This window comes from Lissotriton vulgaris, chromosome 4_1 (genome assembly GCF_964263255.1).
Source record: "Lissotriton vulgaris chromosome 4_1, aLisVul1.2, whole genome shotgun sequence".
Taxonomy (NCBI): domain Eukaryota; kingdom Metazoa; phylum Chordata; class Amphibia; order Caudata; family Salamandridae; genus Lissotriton; species Lissotriton vulgaris.
Genome location: NC_141691.1, coordinates 2,116,714,639 through 2,116,729,369, shown reverse-complemented (window position 1 = coordinate 2,116,729,369; position 14,731 = coordinate 2,116,714,639). Strand labels below are relative to the sequence as shown.

At 50.0% G+C, this 14,731-nt stretch overlaps 1 protein-coding gene across 1 annotated transcript in view; it reads right to left on the bottom strand.

The window, feature by feature from the left end:
• Positions 1 to 13,565: 13,565 nt before the first annotated feature.
• The window catches only part of LOC147725154 (uncharacterized), a 253,304-nt gene continuing 252,138 nt past the window's right edge, over positions 13,566 to 14,731 (bottom strand). The window contains exon 6 of the mRNA XM_086918194.1: positions 13,566 to 14,428. Coding sequence (XP_086774320.1) covers positions 14,317 to 14,428 — 112 coding nt within the window. The 3' untranslated portion in view covers positions 13,566 to 14,316. The remainder of the gene's footprint in view (positions 14,429 to 14,731) is intronic.

The window sequence follows — 14,731 nt, the reverse complement described above, 5'->3', positions numbered from 1 at the left end:
AGTTTGCATTTACAACTGTACCCAGTAAGATGAATGAGACCTCAGAGACTCCAAACATACATGGTAGTAAATACATAAAAGGACACTAATTAAATGAAGCAGGCAAGCAGAACATGCTTTGAGAACCAGTGTAACCCATTCATATACACCACGATGAAAAGGAATTAAGTATAACTAAAGTAAAGAGAAGGTGGGGATGAGGGGTGTAAAATACAGAGACCGAAAGGAGAGGAGGTTATGTATTAAAAAATGTAAGTTGTCCACTGGTCTAATTGATTAGGTGTGTGTGTCACCTTGTAGAGGTGCACACACCGTGTTAAATAGGGTAGGCAAGTGTATAAAGGCAGTAAGCAGAGTAAAGTTGTTACTGCAGAGGACACACAGGGGTGTACTGAATGGTGGCCAAGAAATGTAGAGCAGGTGCGGTGCGTACATTGGGACATGGGGGCGTAGCCCCCCGCCCGCCCGCAGCCGCCCGCAGCTCCCTCGGCGTTAAATCTGAACTTAAGAAAACTGAATCAGTTCAGTTTACTTAAGTTCATTTCAAAGACGCCAAAGCGGGAGAACTGACATTTCAATCATGTCAGTCAACATGACATCACATCGCCCACCCCCTTCAAAGTCTGAAGGGGGTGAGCGGGGTGTCGTCATGTTGACTGACATGATGATGTCACCAGGGCAAGCAACACAAGTGCGCATGAGTGGGGACGGAGGGTGAATTTTTTACTTGTGCCCACTCATGCGCACTTGCGTTTGAACTTTTTTGCGCATGCCCATTAGGAGCCCTTTGGGCTCCTAATGGGCGTGCTGTGGGCGAAGAGAAACCTGTGCCCCAAGTGCCAGGATTGGCTCTGAGGGGCTGCCAGTCCCCATTCGTGACGTGAGGCGCCAAGGGGTTGGGGAGCAGAGGTGGCGCGGACCCGGACCGGCGGTGACTGAGGTAAGATTTGGCTTTTTAATATTTAATATTTAACCCCCCCCCCCCGAGCGATATCACCCCCCTCCCCAGCCACGACTGGATTTGTGCAATATTACCCCCTTTCCCTCACACCCATTACACCCCCCCCCCCTCTGAGAATTGTGAGCCAGCCGAGACTGGCGGATTGTAGGTAAAGAGGTCGGCAGATGTACGAGGCAGTGCGGGAGACCCTGTGCACTCTAAATATGTGCTGTGGGCATGCTGATCTCTGGCCTGGCTTCTCAGATGAGGCCTGGGTAGGCACAGGCAGGAGTCGCCTCTTGGGAGCAGAGTCGGGCGGAGTGGTGGCCGCAGTTGCACTGCAGCAAAAGTAGGTGTCCGGGAGAGGTGCAGGCCACATGCGGTGTGGAAAACAAAGGCGCCTGGAAGGAGAGACAGCCTCCCGGCGTCCGCAGATGATTATTCTGGAGCAGGGCCTTTCAAGGCCCGAGTCAAGGGGTGGGGGCAGCCCCAAGTTGTAAACCAGGGTGTGCCTGTAGGCACTTTAACTGATGATTTCGCAGCAGAGGCAGCGTTAGACGGGGACGGTATGCCACCCCTTGACCTGTCAACCAGGCAGGTGTAGGCAGGGCTGGGGCAGTATGATGGGGCTGGGCGGTCAATCAGGCAGGAAAAAGAAGATGGGGATTCCCTGCAGAGGCCCCATGTTGTGGAGGGAGTGGGGGTGGCAGAACAGGGTCCGGTGTCAGGAGCTGGGGGTCAGATTACAGAGGCTCGGCAGCCAGGGTTGGGGTCAGAGTAGCGGTCACGGTGGCAAGGGCTATAGCTTTTTAAAGACAAAGATGAAACAACAGCACCAATTATTGTGGGATACTGAAGAGCGATGTGAGCGCTTATGTAAGGAGAGAAGGACGTGGTACAGGAATAAGGCTAGACGCTGAAAAAAGCTAAAGGTATGGCAGTGGGTCTGAGAACAGACCCGTGGTGGTATGCAGCTCTTTGATGACCCAGTTAATAGCTCTCTCAGCTATGTTGGGCTTGTAACTTTTAAAATGCAAGTACAAAAAGCATCTATCTGACAAAAGCATTAACTGACCCATTGAACTATCTACATTCTATGCACTTTTGTGATCTGCCTGGTACATGTTCTTTGCAGCAGGCACATTACAGTTGCCCTGGGCAAAGACTTCCAGAATGGGGAAATGGGTGGGCTATGGGCAGATATTAGGTGAAGCGTAAAGGTCTGTTGATCACATTATAAATTCCAAAACTCCTCTCACTTTTTACATCATAGTGAGTAATAGTACCCAGCACTTATGCCAATGCCTACTATTGATTTGCCAACACTAATCCAAAGAACCCCTTTTTACCTAAATTGAAACCACAATTGCTTTATTAACCTTCTTCCATTCTCAAATTTGCTTGAAAATGCACCATTTGCCCACGCTTTCCAAAGTTTTCTCTGGGGAGAACCCTCCAGAATCGCTCTTATGTAGCTCAGGCTCACTCGCTACAGTGCACTCCGCCGCAACTTTTACGCCTCACCAGTTTCAAATGTCACCAGCCACCACTGATGTAGAGTGTGTACTGTAGACTTGCTGCTGCTGTTGCACACCGAGGGTAAAGGAAAATAATTCTCACTTAGTAGAAGAAAGCAAATAAATAAAAATAAACTGGTCCGGAACAGCTGTCCCCTTGATAGACGTCGAAGGTGTGAGCAGAGTCAAAATGGAGGAAATGCCGGAATACAGACCGGTTCCACAGCTGCTGAAGCGCCGGGAACTGACGCGCTGCGCTCAAAGAGGAATTGATGTGTGGCTCTCTGAGGAGAACAGGAGCTCTGCGAGGAAATCTTGTGGCGAAGAGACAAACACCAGCTGGGGCCAGGAAAGAAGAGCTGGGGCTGTCAGGAGGCCAGGGGGAAGCTGTAAGGCGTCGAGGGGTCACCTCAGCGAAGGAGCCGTGAGGACCCGTCTTCCCTCACGTGGAGTAGCAGAAGAATCTGGGGAAAACGAATACACCCGGCACTGACGACACTCAGACTCCTCTGGGTTAGGAAAAGGAGTTTTACTTCGGAACAATTTCATAACGTACCGTCAACCGTGCAGTGTTTGACACTCTTTGATCATCTGAGGCCAGAGGAGAAAGGCGGGGCAGCTAGGCTCCAAGCAGCTGTGATGTGGAAGACGATCCCTTCACAGCCTCGTGCTGACAGACTCCCTAAGACCTCACACTTCCTGAAGCGGAAAGCTGCTCACCGCACAGTGAAGACCACGCTGTGATCCTCACACAGCCACGCAATCCCTTGCAGTTAGACCCTGAAAGTGACACGCACCTCGGGGTAGAGGCGCACTATCAGAACCGATCAGCTGTGGTAAGATAATTGAGTGACGTGAGGCAGGGTAAACTCCCCAGGCATCCAGGAAAGGCAACGCTGGTGAAAGTTTGGCGGTAAAGCCAGAACACACAGGTCACAGGCGCAGGCGCTTCTCACCAGTTTGTACGCTGTCCCACAAGCATCAGGCAGGATGCTGCCCCAGCAAGAGCCCACCTTTCACAGGGCACACAGAGAGATCAAGCAGGAATAGCTCCACCAGAGGTACCTCTACCATGAAGTCGGAGGAACATGCAGAAAAAGGTGTGGTACTTCTATGTCACAGACACGGCTGTACTAGGCAGAAAACCTCGGGGAGGCTGGAGTCTTCATCACATTGAAGAGCCCCCTCAGGACTGAACATTTTCCCGAGTAGAAGTGCAGGAAGGAGAGAGCAATCAAAGGGGAGATGACAAAGATTGCCCCCCTATGCCACGTCGCCAGTGTTATGAATGAAGCTTCGGAAACAAGGTAAGTTCAAGCACCTTTATTCTGTCATCCACTCTCCGTAACTGACAGGCTGTCCAACATTCCACAGAGAACTCTGGAGGAGCGTTCCAAGAGGGAGGAGGGGCAGGGGAAGGAGGAAGGTACCAAAGGAAAAGAAAGGGAGAGCGGCAGGGAGAAGGTACAGGGGAAATAGGAGGAAGATTACAACACCCACCAATCAGCGACTGAAGCCGGCTGCTGCAATTCTCGCGAGTGCCTAGTGAACGCTTTCGGAAAAAAGCACTAAAAACAAAGAAGCTTCACTTGTGCGCACTCTCTACTAGAGCTTTTACAACGAGAGCAGTAAACATAGAAGATAGACAACACGAGGAATTAATTACAACCAGCGCTTTCCTTCGTGAATATAGATCCACCACAACAAAAAACAAGCATTTGCAATGCAAGAGGAATCGCATTTATGCGACACATATTGTATTGAAAACAGGAGGGCGGGTGGGCGGGTGTTCATAAGGCATGAACAATGGAAGTGGGGGGGGAGAAGACTCGGACTGCGGGAGGGGTGGCACGTAAAAAAGTAGTGCTCAGGAAACATGCAGTAAAGGGGCCAATAGCCGTGGAAGGAGCCATGGCTGTCATAAGGCGGGACTAGCAGTCTCTAAACCAATCAGAAGGCAGCACTTAGAAAGGAAAAAGCCACAAGCCAATGAAAAAGTGGGCGGGGCTTTCTTCACCTATAGTTGTGACCAGAAGAGACGGGAGGTGATGGCTATATGTCTGCATCCATGAACAGAGAGATTATCATGACTGAGAGACTGTGGAAGTAAATGAACATACAGTGGTGTCTGACAAGTTTGAAGACCACAAGTTATAGAGAACAAGTCAACTACGGAAAAAAAGAATAAAACCGGAGCCTTTCCAAAAAATCCTTCTTCTTGTTGTCTACATGAGGAAAATTCACAAGTATAGCCACTAAATTTATTGACTCGATTCAACCCTGGGCATATACATTTCGATTGCCTGAATGATTGAAAATACATGATCAAAGTGTATAAGTGAATAAACAGAACCATATATTATACATCTGGTCATATCTAGATTAAAGGTCCCCTGTACACACACGTTGAGGAGAAAAACGTTTTCTTTGTTGATCCTGAGGAAGGTGGTACAAGCCCACCGAAACGCGCGTAGACCTGGCGTGGAGATTCACGATTATTATCTGTGTTACCTCAACCTTAGAAACTGTTTGGGTTGTAAAAAGAAGTGTGTATAATTGTATGAATGAGCAGGTGTGAATGTTGATAAGTGTGTGGTAGACAGGGTGCTTGTTTTCCATTGTAAAAAATTGCTCTTTATGTATATATTGAATTGTAGAGATAAAGGAATTGTTTATTGAATTTAATGTTGAAATGATTTTAAGTATTATCAATGAATTGATGAATATATATGGAAAAACAGTAAAAATAGAAGAAAAAAAGTCTTTTTTGATATACTACAAAGAAAAAAATTAATAAAATACTAATAATTAGATAAAAAAACTTGGGTACCTGTGTTAATCTGAAGGCTTACTGATTAACTATATGAGCTACGCCTTATAAGAAAGTATGAATAGGCCACGGGGGAACTTTATTATGTTTTCACCTATAGTGTACACTGCATGACTCACAAAGTGAGCAGCGCATGCGCTGCATGGCTTGCAAAGCGTGCAGCGTATGCGCTGCACCGCTAGGCGAGACCTAAAAATGTGGATGTGTTGAGCAGAAAAATAGGGCCCCGGTCCTTAGCCCTGATGGCCACAGGGTTTGCAACAGTGGCAGTTTCTGTGCTAAGGCGTCGGGGCTCCGCCCCCTTTACTTTCACCATAAAAAGGAAAGCAATGTGCAGTGCTAAATCTTTGGTTTCTCGTTTGATAAAATTACATATATGCACACACACAAACTTACTTGCATTGGGGCCTTATCTTCTGCACTGTCTACTAGACAGCCACTTCCGTCACGGTGCTTTCTCTAAAATTATGTTGCTCACATGGAGAGAGTATTTGCCGGGCTGACAATCTCTCCGCCCTGAGGCGTGTGAGATCATCAGCTTGGCAAAGACCTTTCATCAAAGGCCGGTCCCCACCCCCTGATGACGTGGAGGTGAAGTTAGCCCCGGGCGTTGGAGACACAAGCCCTGTAGCGCTAAGCCTCCACATAAATCAGAAAGGGGAGAGAGCAGGTTCAACCCACTTTTCCCAGCTCGTCATTTGACCCACCCTGTGACGAGCTGGAAAGGCAGCTGTAAAGGCTGTGTGATACTGCGCAGACTCGACTTGAATCTGCTTCCCGCCGCATAATATTTAATCCTAGAAGCCATTTTCATTCCGGGCCCAGCAGCATGTGTCTGTTCAGAGATGCACATGAATTACTGCCAGTGTCAGGCCACTGAGGCCAACTATACTCGTGCTGGTGATGACGGTCGGTGGGGGATCTATGGACACAGTGCTGCTTGCACCCTACCAGGTTTGTGCCGTGTGTCTGAAGGGAACCTTGCCGATGTGCTGTATTAGTGGTATGGGGTAATGTGCCTGCACTTTCCGTTGGAAGATGTCAGAGTTTTATTGCTGTTGCCGAGCATGTGTTTTTAGTAGAGCCCCTGGGTGTTTGTCATTCGGGGAGGGACCATAGTGGCAGAGGGCTTGGTGTGGTGTACACTGACCCTGGCTCCTTTGATGTTTTATTGCTTGTTGTTAACACTGAACTGGTCTTTACGCAACACAGATATGAATAAAAAAATCGACACCACCCTTCATTTAGTGATATAATTAATGCTTATGAACAGAAACCTACTTCGATTTACAGATAGGGTTGTTCAAAGAGAGAGGTCCGTGCCTCAAACAGTACGGCAGTGAAAACGGTCGAAGTTTAGATATAGAAAAGACCTCACAATGCATAGACTGCGAGCGGGATCTACGAATGAGGGTTTTTGTACATAAAAAAACAGAGGAGTTGGAGTCGCATGGCCTGGCCTGGCTTGAAGGCAACTTCCCTCCAGTTCAGCAGCCAGATGAGGTAAATAAAAAAAGCCAGCTGCGCGCTGCCCATTTAGTTAGGTCATTGCACTTAGGGGCGTTAGTAATCCAAATCATTAATTGTGTTTCGTTATTTGCTTGAATTGGAAATAGGAATGTGTGTGTTTTTGTTGGGGGGCGCAGGCATGTGTGGAAAGGCGTTGCATTCGATACTGTGGTTTTATTCCAATACATGTTTTCTATAGTGTGTATGTTCCATCTCCTGACAAGACAAGAATCCTGATCTCTGTCATTGCATTTCTGCCTGTAAACTCCAGGGGTATGGACAGAGTGAGTACATCTGACCGTGCCTGAATAGACCACAGCAGAAAGATGTAGTTTACCAGAGAGCGTGCTGTATTGTTCCTCGCCTGTGTTACGAATTCCATACAAAACTGAGGCCTTCGTGCCAAAACAGGATGTTTTTGATAGCTCAAAACAAACATTTTTACATCTGCTTTTGCAGTTGATTCATTAAAGCTACAAAGCATCAGAGTTTGTCAATGGAAAAATAACTACTTTTCATACAAAGCTTCCAAATCAAATACATCCTCCTTAACTAACAGAAGCAGTGCAGTTACAAATGTGGAGTTCAATATTTGATTGTCTGTCATAAAATTGATTCCTGGGTGGAAACAGGCACAGCAGCACAAGACAGAGAGTTGTTTCTAACCATTGCATTTTCCTGACTTTCAGAAAGGGTTTTAATAATTCACTTGAGGGTGAGGAAGGCTCTCTGTACATCTTGAAGATCAAGATCACAGATTGCGCTGTGGTCTGTCAAATCTGAGGTCAGGGTGAGCCCGCCTCATCAAGTGGGATTAAGGTGCATTGGAGCCAACTGCCTTCAGAGGGTTCCCCTTGTATGGGAATGAACCATTAAATTCTGTGATTCCAGGGATGCACTCTGACTGTTCCTACGGCTTACAGCTAGTGTCTGGCTGTTTCGATCATGCTATACCTCAGTGACAGCAAGTGAACTGCTCGCTGCTGACATCAGTCACTGAGGCTAGAAAGCAGGCAGGACTGCCCATGAATGACACGAGAACTTTCAGTCTGACCTGTTAAAAAGCATTTTGCTTTCTGGAGTGGCCTCATATGCAGGAAAATATACACCAACTGGGATTTTGTAGTAGCTTGGTACCACCACTAAGTGGAATCATGAGGTCTTAACTTGCTTAAAGGAAACGTTAGGATGTGGGACTGACATAACGTGTCTTCTCCCCCACCCCTGAACAAACCCACCGTCACCACTCACAAACCTCACCAGCCGCAACTGGTGCAGTCTGAGAGTTAAAACTCACCGGCTGCAGGTAGGGCCGCACTGGTAGTTTGACTTCTGATGGGTGAGGGTACGCTTTCACTGCTCCTGCCTGCTGAGCATCCCGAGGAATGGCAGGGGCTGTCTCCCACGAGTCATAAAGTAAAAGGTGCCGTAACCTCTAGGGGGCGCTCTGGCCCCCACTGATGATCAGTTGGCTGCTCTGCTAGGCACTTGCGCTGTGGGGGTCAGGGGGTAGCAGCCCAGGGTGCGCTGCAGCCATCCCTTGTCTCAGGCTGGGCAGCTCCCCCTCTGTTGTAGGCCTTGCAGTTTCTCTGATTAATTCTAGCGCTTCACACACCCAGGAAGGAGCTTTGGATGGCACTGCCCCAGGGCTAGAGATGCCGGTGTACCTCGCCAGTGACAGCCATGCAGGGGAGTGTGCGCAGCCTTATTTCATTCTAGGGTTTATGCTGCAGGTGTAGGGGAGGGACTTTCTTCCCCCACGCAGGCGACTGAAGGTGCAGGAGTATGCAGTGCCGTTGCCAGCGCTGCCGGCTGTAGTGTCCTGCAGGACACATTCTAGTGTCCCCGCAGGAAGCTGCAATCTCAGCCACTCCCTCGAGGGCTGGACACACTGCACCCCCACACCCATCCATCACGGGTGCCACGAGTGACGTGGCCCCAGCCAATAAAAAGGGCCCGGGTGCACGTGCTCGTGGCTAGCTACTGCAGCAGACTATCCAGTGTCTGTGTTCGTTATTCCACACAATGTGGGGCTGAGGACCAACATCACACCGGCCAGGACTTCCTTACAATCTACACACATGGGGGAGGAGACTCTCATTCGGCAGGCACCAGGGGGGCGGCCCTCATGCGGCAGGCACCAGGGGGGCGGCCCTCATGCGGCAGGCACCAGGGGGGTGGCCCTCATGCGGCAGGCACTAGGGGGGCGGCCCTCATGCAGCAGGCACTAGGGGGGCGGCCCTCATGCGGCAGGCACCAGGGTGGCGGCCCTCATGCGGCAGGCACTAGGGTGGCGGCCCTCATGCAGCAGGCACTAGGGGGGCGTCCCTCATGCGGCAGGCACTAGGGGGCGGCCCTCATGCGGCAGGCACTAGGGGGGCGGCCCTCATGCGGCAGGCACTAGGGGGCGGCCCTCATGCGGCAGGCACTAGGGGGCGGCCCTCATGCGGCAGGCACTAGGGGGGCGGCCCTCATACCGCAGGCACCAGGGGGGAGGCCCTCATGCGGCAGGCACTAGGGGGGCGGCCCTCATGCAGCAGGCACTAGGGGGGCGGCCCTCATGCGGCAGGCACTAGGGGGGTGGCCCTCATGCGGCAGGCATTAGGGGGGCGGACCTCATGCAGCAGGCACTAGGGGGGCGGCCCTCATGCGGCAGGCACCAGGGGGGCGGTCCTCATGCGGCAGGCACTAGGGGGCGGCCCTCATGCAGCAGGCACTAGGGGGGCGGCCTTCATGCAGCAGGCACTAGGGGGGCGGCCCTCATGCGGCAGGCACTAGGGGGGCGGCCCTCATGCGGCAGGCACTAGGGGGGCGGCCCTCATACGGCAGGCACTAGGGGGCGGCCCTCATGCAGCAGGCACTAGGGGGCGGCCCTCATGCAGCAGGCACTAGGGGGCGGCCCTCATGCGGCAGGCACTAGGGGGCGGCCCTCATGCGGCAGGCACTAGGGGGCAGCCCTCATGCAGCAGGCACTAGGGGGGCGGCCCTCATGCGGCAGGCACTATGGGGCGGCCCTCATGCGGCAGGCACTAAGGGGCGGCCCTCATGCGGCAGGCACTAAGGGGCGGCTCTCATGCGGCAGGCACTAGGGGGGCGGCCCTCATGCGGCAGGCACCAGGGGGGCGACCCTCATGCGGCAGGCACTAGGGGGCGGCCCTCATGCAGCAGGCATGACACGCGCTAATCACTCCGCAGACAGGGCGCTTTCCGACAGTGAATGCACGGCCCTGTTCACACTCGCCGGATGCCCTTGTAGGAATGTCAGTCTTTGGAGCCGGGGCTGTTCGGCGCGTTGCCTCACCTTCATCTGCCGGGTGCTTTTCACATCCTACTGACAGCGCTGTATGGGCTTCTTTGCACTGATTGCCAGCTTTCACAGCCTGGCAGCAGGTGTCTAGTAGCAGTCGCAGAGGAACGTGCGACACGAGGAGGCTCCCTTTTCTCTCTTTCACAGCAAAAACAATGGTGTACCCCTTCTAGGGGCGACGTGCCTGAGGCTGGTGCGACCATAGCCGTGGTGGGTCCCTCACAGTCATGAGGGGCAGCAAGGTTTGCAGAGTCTGGGGTCAGACCCACTCGTCACCAGTGTTAAATTCTGAGCCCTAGGCCCACGTGCTGTCGGAAGGACGACACGGACACTGGAGTATGGGTCTGGGAACGAGGTACGAGCACGTGCACTCGGGCTCTTTTATTTGCGGGGTCCCCTGACTGGTGAACCCTGTGTAGGATGGGCGAGGGGGTGTGTGTGTGGGCTAGCCCTCGAGGGAGTGGCTGGCAGGAACACTAGACTGTGTCCAGCTGCTGGCTTTATTGTGTTTTGGGAAACCATTTCAATCTTCCACTTCAAATTAAAAAAAATTGCAGAAGAATACTAGAGTTGTGGCAATGTCGTGGGGAGTTACTCTACTATTCCATCTGTATCAGCATACCTAGTAGCCCTGCCCGTCTAAAGACCGTTCCAGATGCGTTCTGGACGGTTAACCCACAAATAAGCATTGGCAAAGCCAATAGGTTTAGTCTATAGGAGAGCGATTGGTTTTGTCAATTTCTTTCAGTCATATTGTGCAGTATGTTAAACGTTAGGAAAAACAAAAAAAACGCTATGACATAGCCAGTGCTGACCGCAAAGGACAGTGATCCATTTTCTTAGTATGGGATTATTCTCTGTCTTCATAAAAAAACATTTATTTACCTAAAGTCCAGGCTAAAGTTGGGCGTGTTGACCCCGCATGAACACTGCGTGAGAAAGACCATGCTGAGCAGGAGCGCAGCGCAGTCTGCTTCTTTGTAGCACCTTGAAACCCATTTGTGAAATTCTTGGATGCTTTTTTTCCTAGTGGGACGAGAGGGGGCAAACAATTAAGGGGAGGGTGGAGTGGCAAGGAACAGAGGTAGGGGCAAACCAGACATGCAACAACGCAGAAGGAGGGTGGGGCCAGTCAAGAAATAATGCAGGAGGGGGCAACGGGGTGCAAGTAATAGGGAAAAGATTGCCTCTGAAAGTGGCAAACAGTGGAAAGATACTGGGCAAGGAAAGCAGTGCTTGGGCCATTGCTCCGGGTTTGGGACCAACACACAAAGAGGAGGTAAAGCCAGCACTCACTGATGAAACAAGCAAGGGAATTAGTGACATTGAAGCCCACCAATGATGAGCAATGGGCAAGCTTTATGCCCCCGGTAATGAAACAAAATGTCTCCAAAGCGACAGTGCATCTGCTGTCTCAGGCGAGATCTAAAGTGCAGTGTGGGGGCAAACTGTCAAAGAGGCGAAGGTGCCCACCAAGCATACTGAATGGCATAAAACAACCAACAGTGCCACCCAAAACATCATGGGGCGCTAGGGTGAAGGGAGGAGTGTTCAACGAAGAGGCGGGGTTGTGTCCTGCCCGAGGGGAAACAACCTTTACCATGAAGTAGATTTGCTATGCAGTAGCCTACCATTCAGGTATGTACGTTTTAATATAACTAACATGTTTTGTTATTTAAAAAAAAGTGACTTCAGGGTTCAGGTGTGGGCAGAGGCAAAGGGGCTGGGGTATATTGAGTGTTCATGGTTGGATGGAGCTGTGTTTTAACGTTGTCACTGCAGTGGTGGCATAATAAGTTCTGCAGGCCACTAGTAACATTTTATCTTACTAGCCCTTGGTACACTTTGTACCATATACTAGGGTCTTATAGGTAAGTAATGGGTGCAAATCAGGGTTCAACCAATTGTGCATACACTTAAGGGTCATGGAACATGCACTGTGGCCAACACACCTGGGCCCTGAGTGCTTCAAAGACAAAAAAGCAGCAGTCTACATTTTTGTTTGTGTTGGATGGGGAGGGGTTCATACAAAAAAAGAGGCACTTCCTTACAGATGTGCTACCAACGGTGAATTTTCCGGAAAGCGTGGACAGTATTTGTCTGAAGAACCCCAAGTGCGGGAGCCTGAGCCTGCCCTAAAATTAGCTATGAATTCCTGCAGGTATAAATTGGAGTTTTAGTGGGGTCCTGGGCGGGGACGCTTGGATAGGATTCTTATTACTGCCCATGTGCTGTGGCTCCTGCGTCAGTTAGTGACTGGTGAGGTAAACAGTCTACTGCTGCAAGGTGGTGTCCACCTCATCTAGGCCTTCCTTCAGATGGGAAAACTGGCTTGCAAACTTTTCTGTGTGAACCTGATAATATCTTGGGACCTTGGAAGGTTGCACACCCAGACAAGCATACAAGGCCCCTCCACAAAGGGATCAGTTAAATACCTTCCTCAAAGAAGAATGGGCTTTGCCTAACACTGCAAATTGTATTTGCAACTTATTCAGGCCTTTGACGAAGGTGCCCTGAACAGTAGACCTTCACTAAAGGGGCATGCTTCAGATGTCAGTAATTCGGTTAGCTTGGGTTAAATTCTAAGCAGAATGGAACACCGTCTGTGACCAAATTAGAATATCCAGAAGTAAATTGTCCGTTGGACCCATCCCACCAGAATGATGGAATTGATGGGAGATCAATAGTGGCTGCAACTCACTCGGGATCGGCAATGCAGGATTTGCATGCACACCAAACTTGGGGCCTCATTTATGAGGCCATGCATCACTTTTACGCCGCTGGTGCGTCACTTTTTGTGACGCACCAGTGGTGTAAAAAATGCGCCTTGTTGCGCCATATTTACAAAGTGACGCATCTAGGTAGATGTGTCAATTTGTAAACCCCTGCGCCACATTATACCTGCACCAGGTATAATGTATGCAGGAGGGGCGTTCTGATGGAAGAAAGGGTCATGGAAGTGACGCAGTTAAATCTATAAGATTTCACTGCACCACTTCTAGGACACAAATGCGTCAATTTCTTACGCCTGCCTCACAGCAGACTGGCGTAGGCCCTTTCACATGGGGCTTGCCCCATGTGAAAAGACACATTGCTGGAGTTGCGTCACTTTTGTGACACACTCCAGCAATGCGTCACTTTTGCGCCTACAGATACGTCAGAAATACTGACTTATCTGTAACTCCTTGCGCCATGATGTGTCATACTGTAAATATGATGTATCATTGGTGTCGCAAGGAGGGCGCAGTGAAAAGTGACGCATCGCTGTTTTCACGCAGCGATGCGTCACTTTTCATAAATGAGGCCGTAAGTTTGGAAACTTCACAGTCTCTCTGCTTCATTCACAAGCACTCTAGAATTAATTATGCAGCAAAGGAGGACAAAATTATGCCGCAGTGTTGACTAAATATTGCATTTTAAAAAAGATTGCTGCGTAATGCAGTATATTTTCTGATATTTTATTATTTTGATATTTATACACATGGTAACAGTCCCTGGAAAGATTGTGCCTTATTTCTACCAGTGTAATATACAACTGAAGCAGTGAAAAAGGTGATCGGTCAACCTTTGCAAAGAGCCCTTCACTTCGTTGCAATACAAGTCACATTTTTTATTAACTTTTGATACATTTGACCTACAAACAATTTATTAGTTTAAATAGTCAGATCATGGAGCAGATCTTTCATTATATGGCAGAGCCATAATTATATAGAAAACATTTGCAAATTAGGATATTTTCCCATTCCTGTTTGAACTGCAGTTGTGGAAAAAGGGAGAAGTGCTGATTACAGAAACTCCATGGCTCAGCGACAAATGGCTGGTGCTTTCACATTTTATTGTATTTGGGGCATTCCGTGATTAGAAGCATATCCCACTTTGTGAACGTATTTTAATGTTTATAACTCATTATAACCTTAAGTATTCATGTGTATCCATTGGTAGATTGCCCACTGGGCATTAAAATGGCAAACAAATACTTTTTCTCCCCACTTCGACCACTGGTCCAGCAGGGCACAACAGAAGGGGTGGACTTTTGAAGGCCACAGAGGATCCTGCAGAGACTCGCTTCCCCCTCATTGTACACAGGTGTGGTCCTAAAGTGATGTGAGGTTGAAACAAGCGGGGATTATCAATCTTTTCAGTGAACATGATGCAGCAGCGCCACCCAGTGGCATACACAGGTCTCTGCAGCCTCCTCGGTGCCGCAGAAGTGTCAGACGTACAGTTCCTTAGTACAGATGTAGGGTCTGGGCAGATGACACCCATTCACCCGCAGGGCTCCTCCTCCGATGTAGGCGCAGTCCCCGAAGTCTGTGATTGTACATCTGGGAAGAAAGAGAGCGAGCGAGAGAGGGTCAGAGTCAGACAGAGTGAGGCAGGGTCAGAGCCAGACAGAGAGAGACAGGGTCAGAGTCAGACAGAGACAGGGTTAGAGTCAGACAGAGTGAGGCAGGGTCAGAGTCAGACGGAGAGAGGCAGGGTCAGAGTCAGACAGAGAGAGACAGGGTCAGAGTCAGACGGAGAGAGGCAGGGTCAGAGTCAGACAGAGAGAGACAGGGTCAGAGTCAGACAGAGACAGGGTTAGAGTCAGACAGAGTGAGGCAGGGTCAGAGTCAGACGGAGAGAGG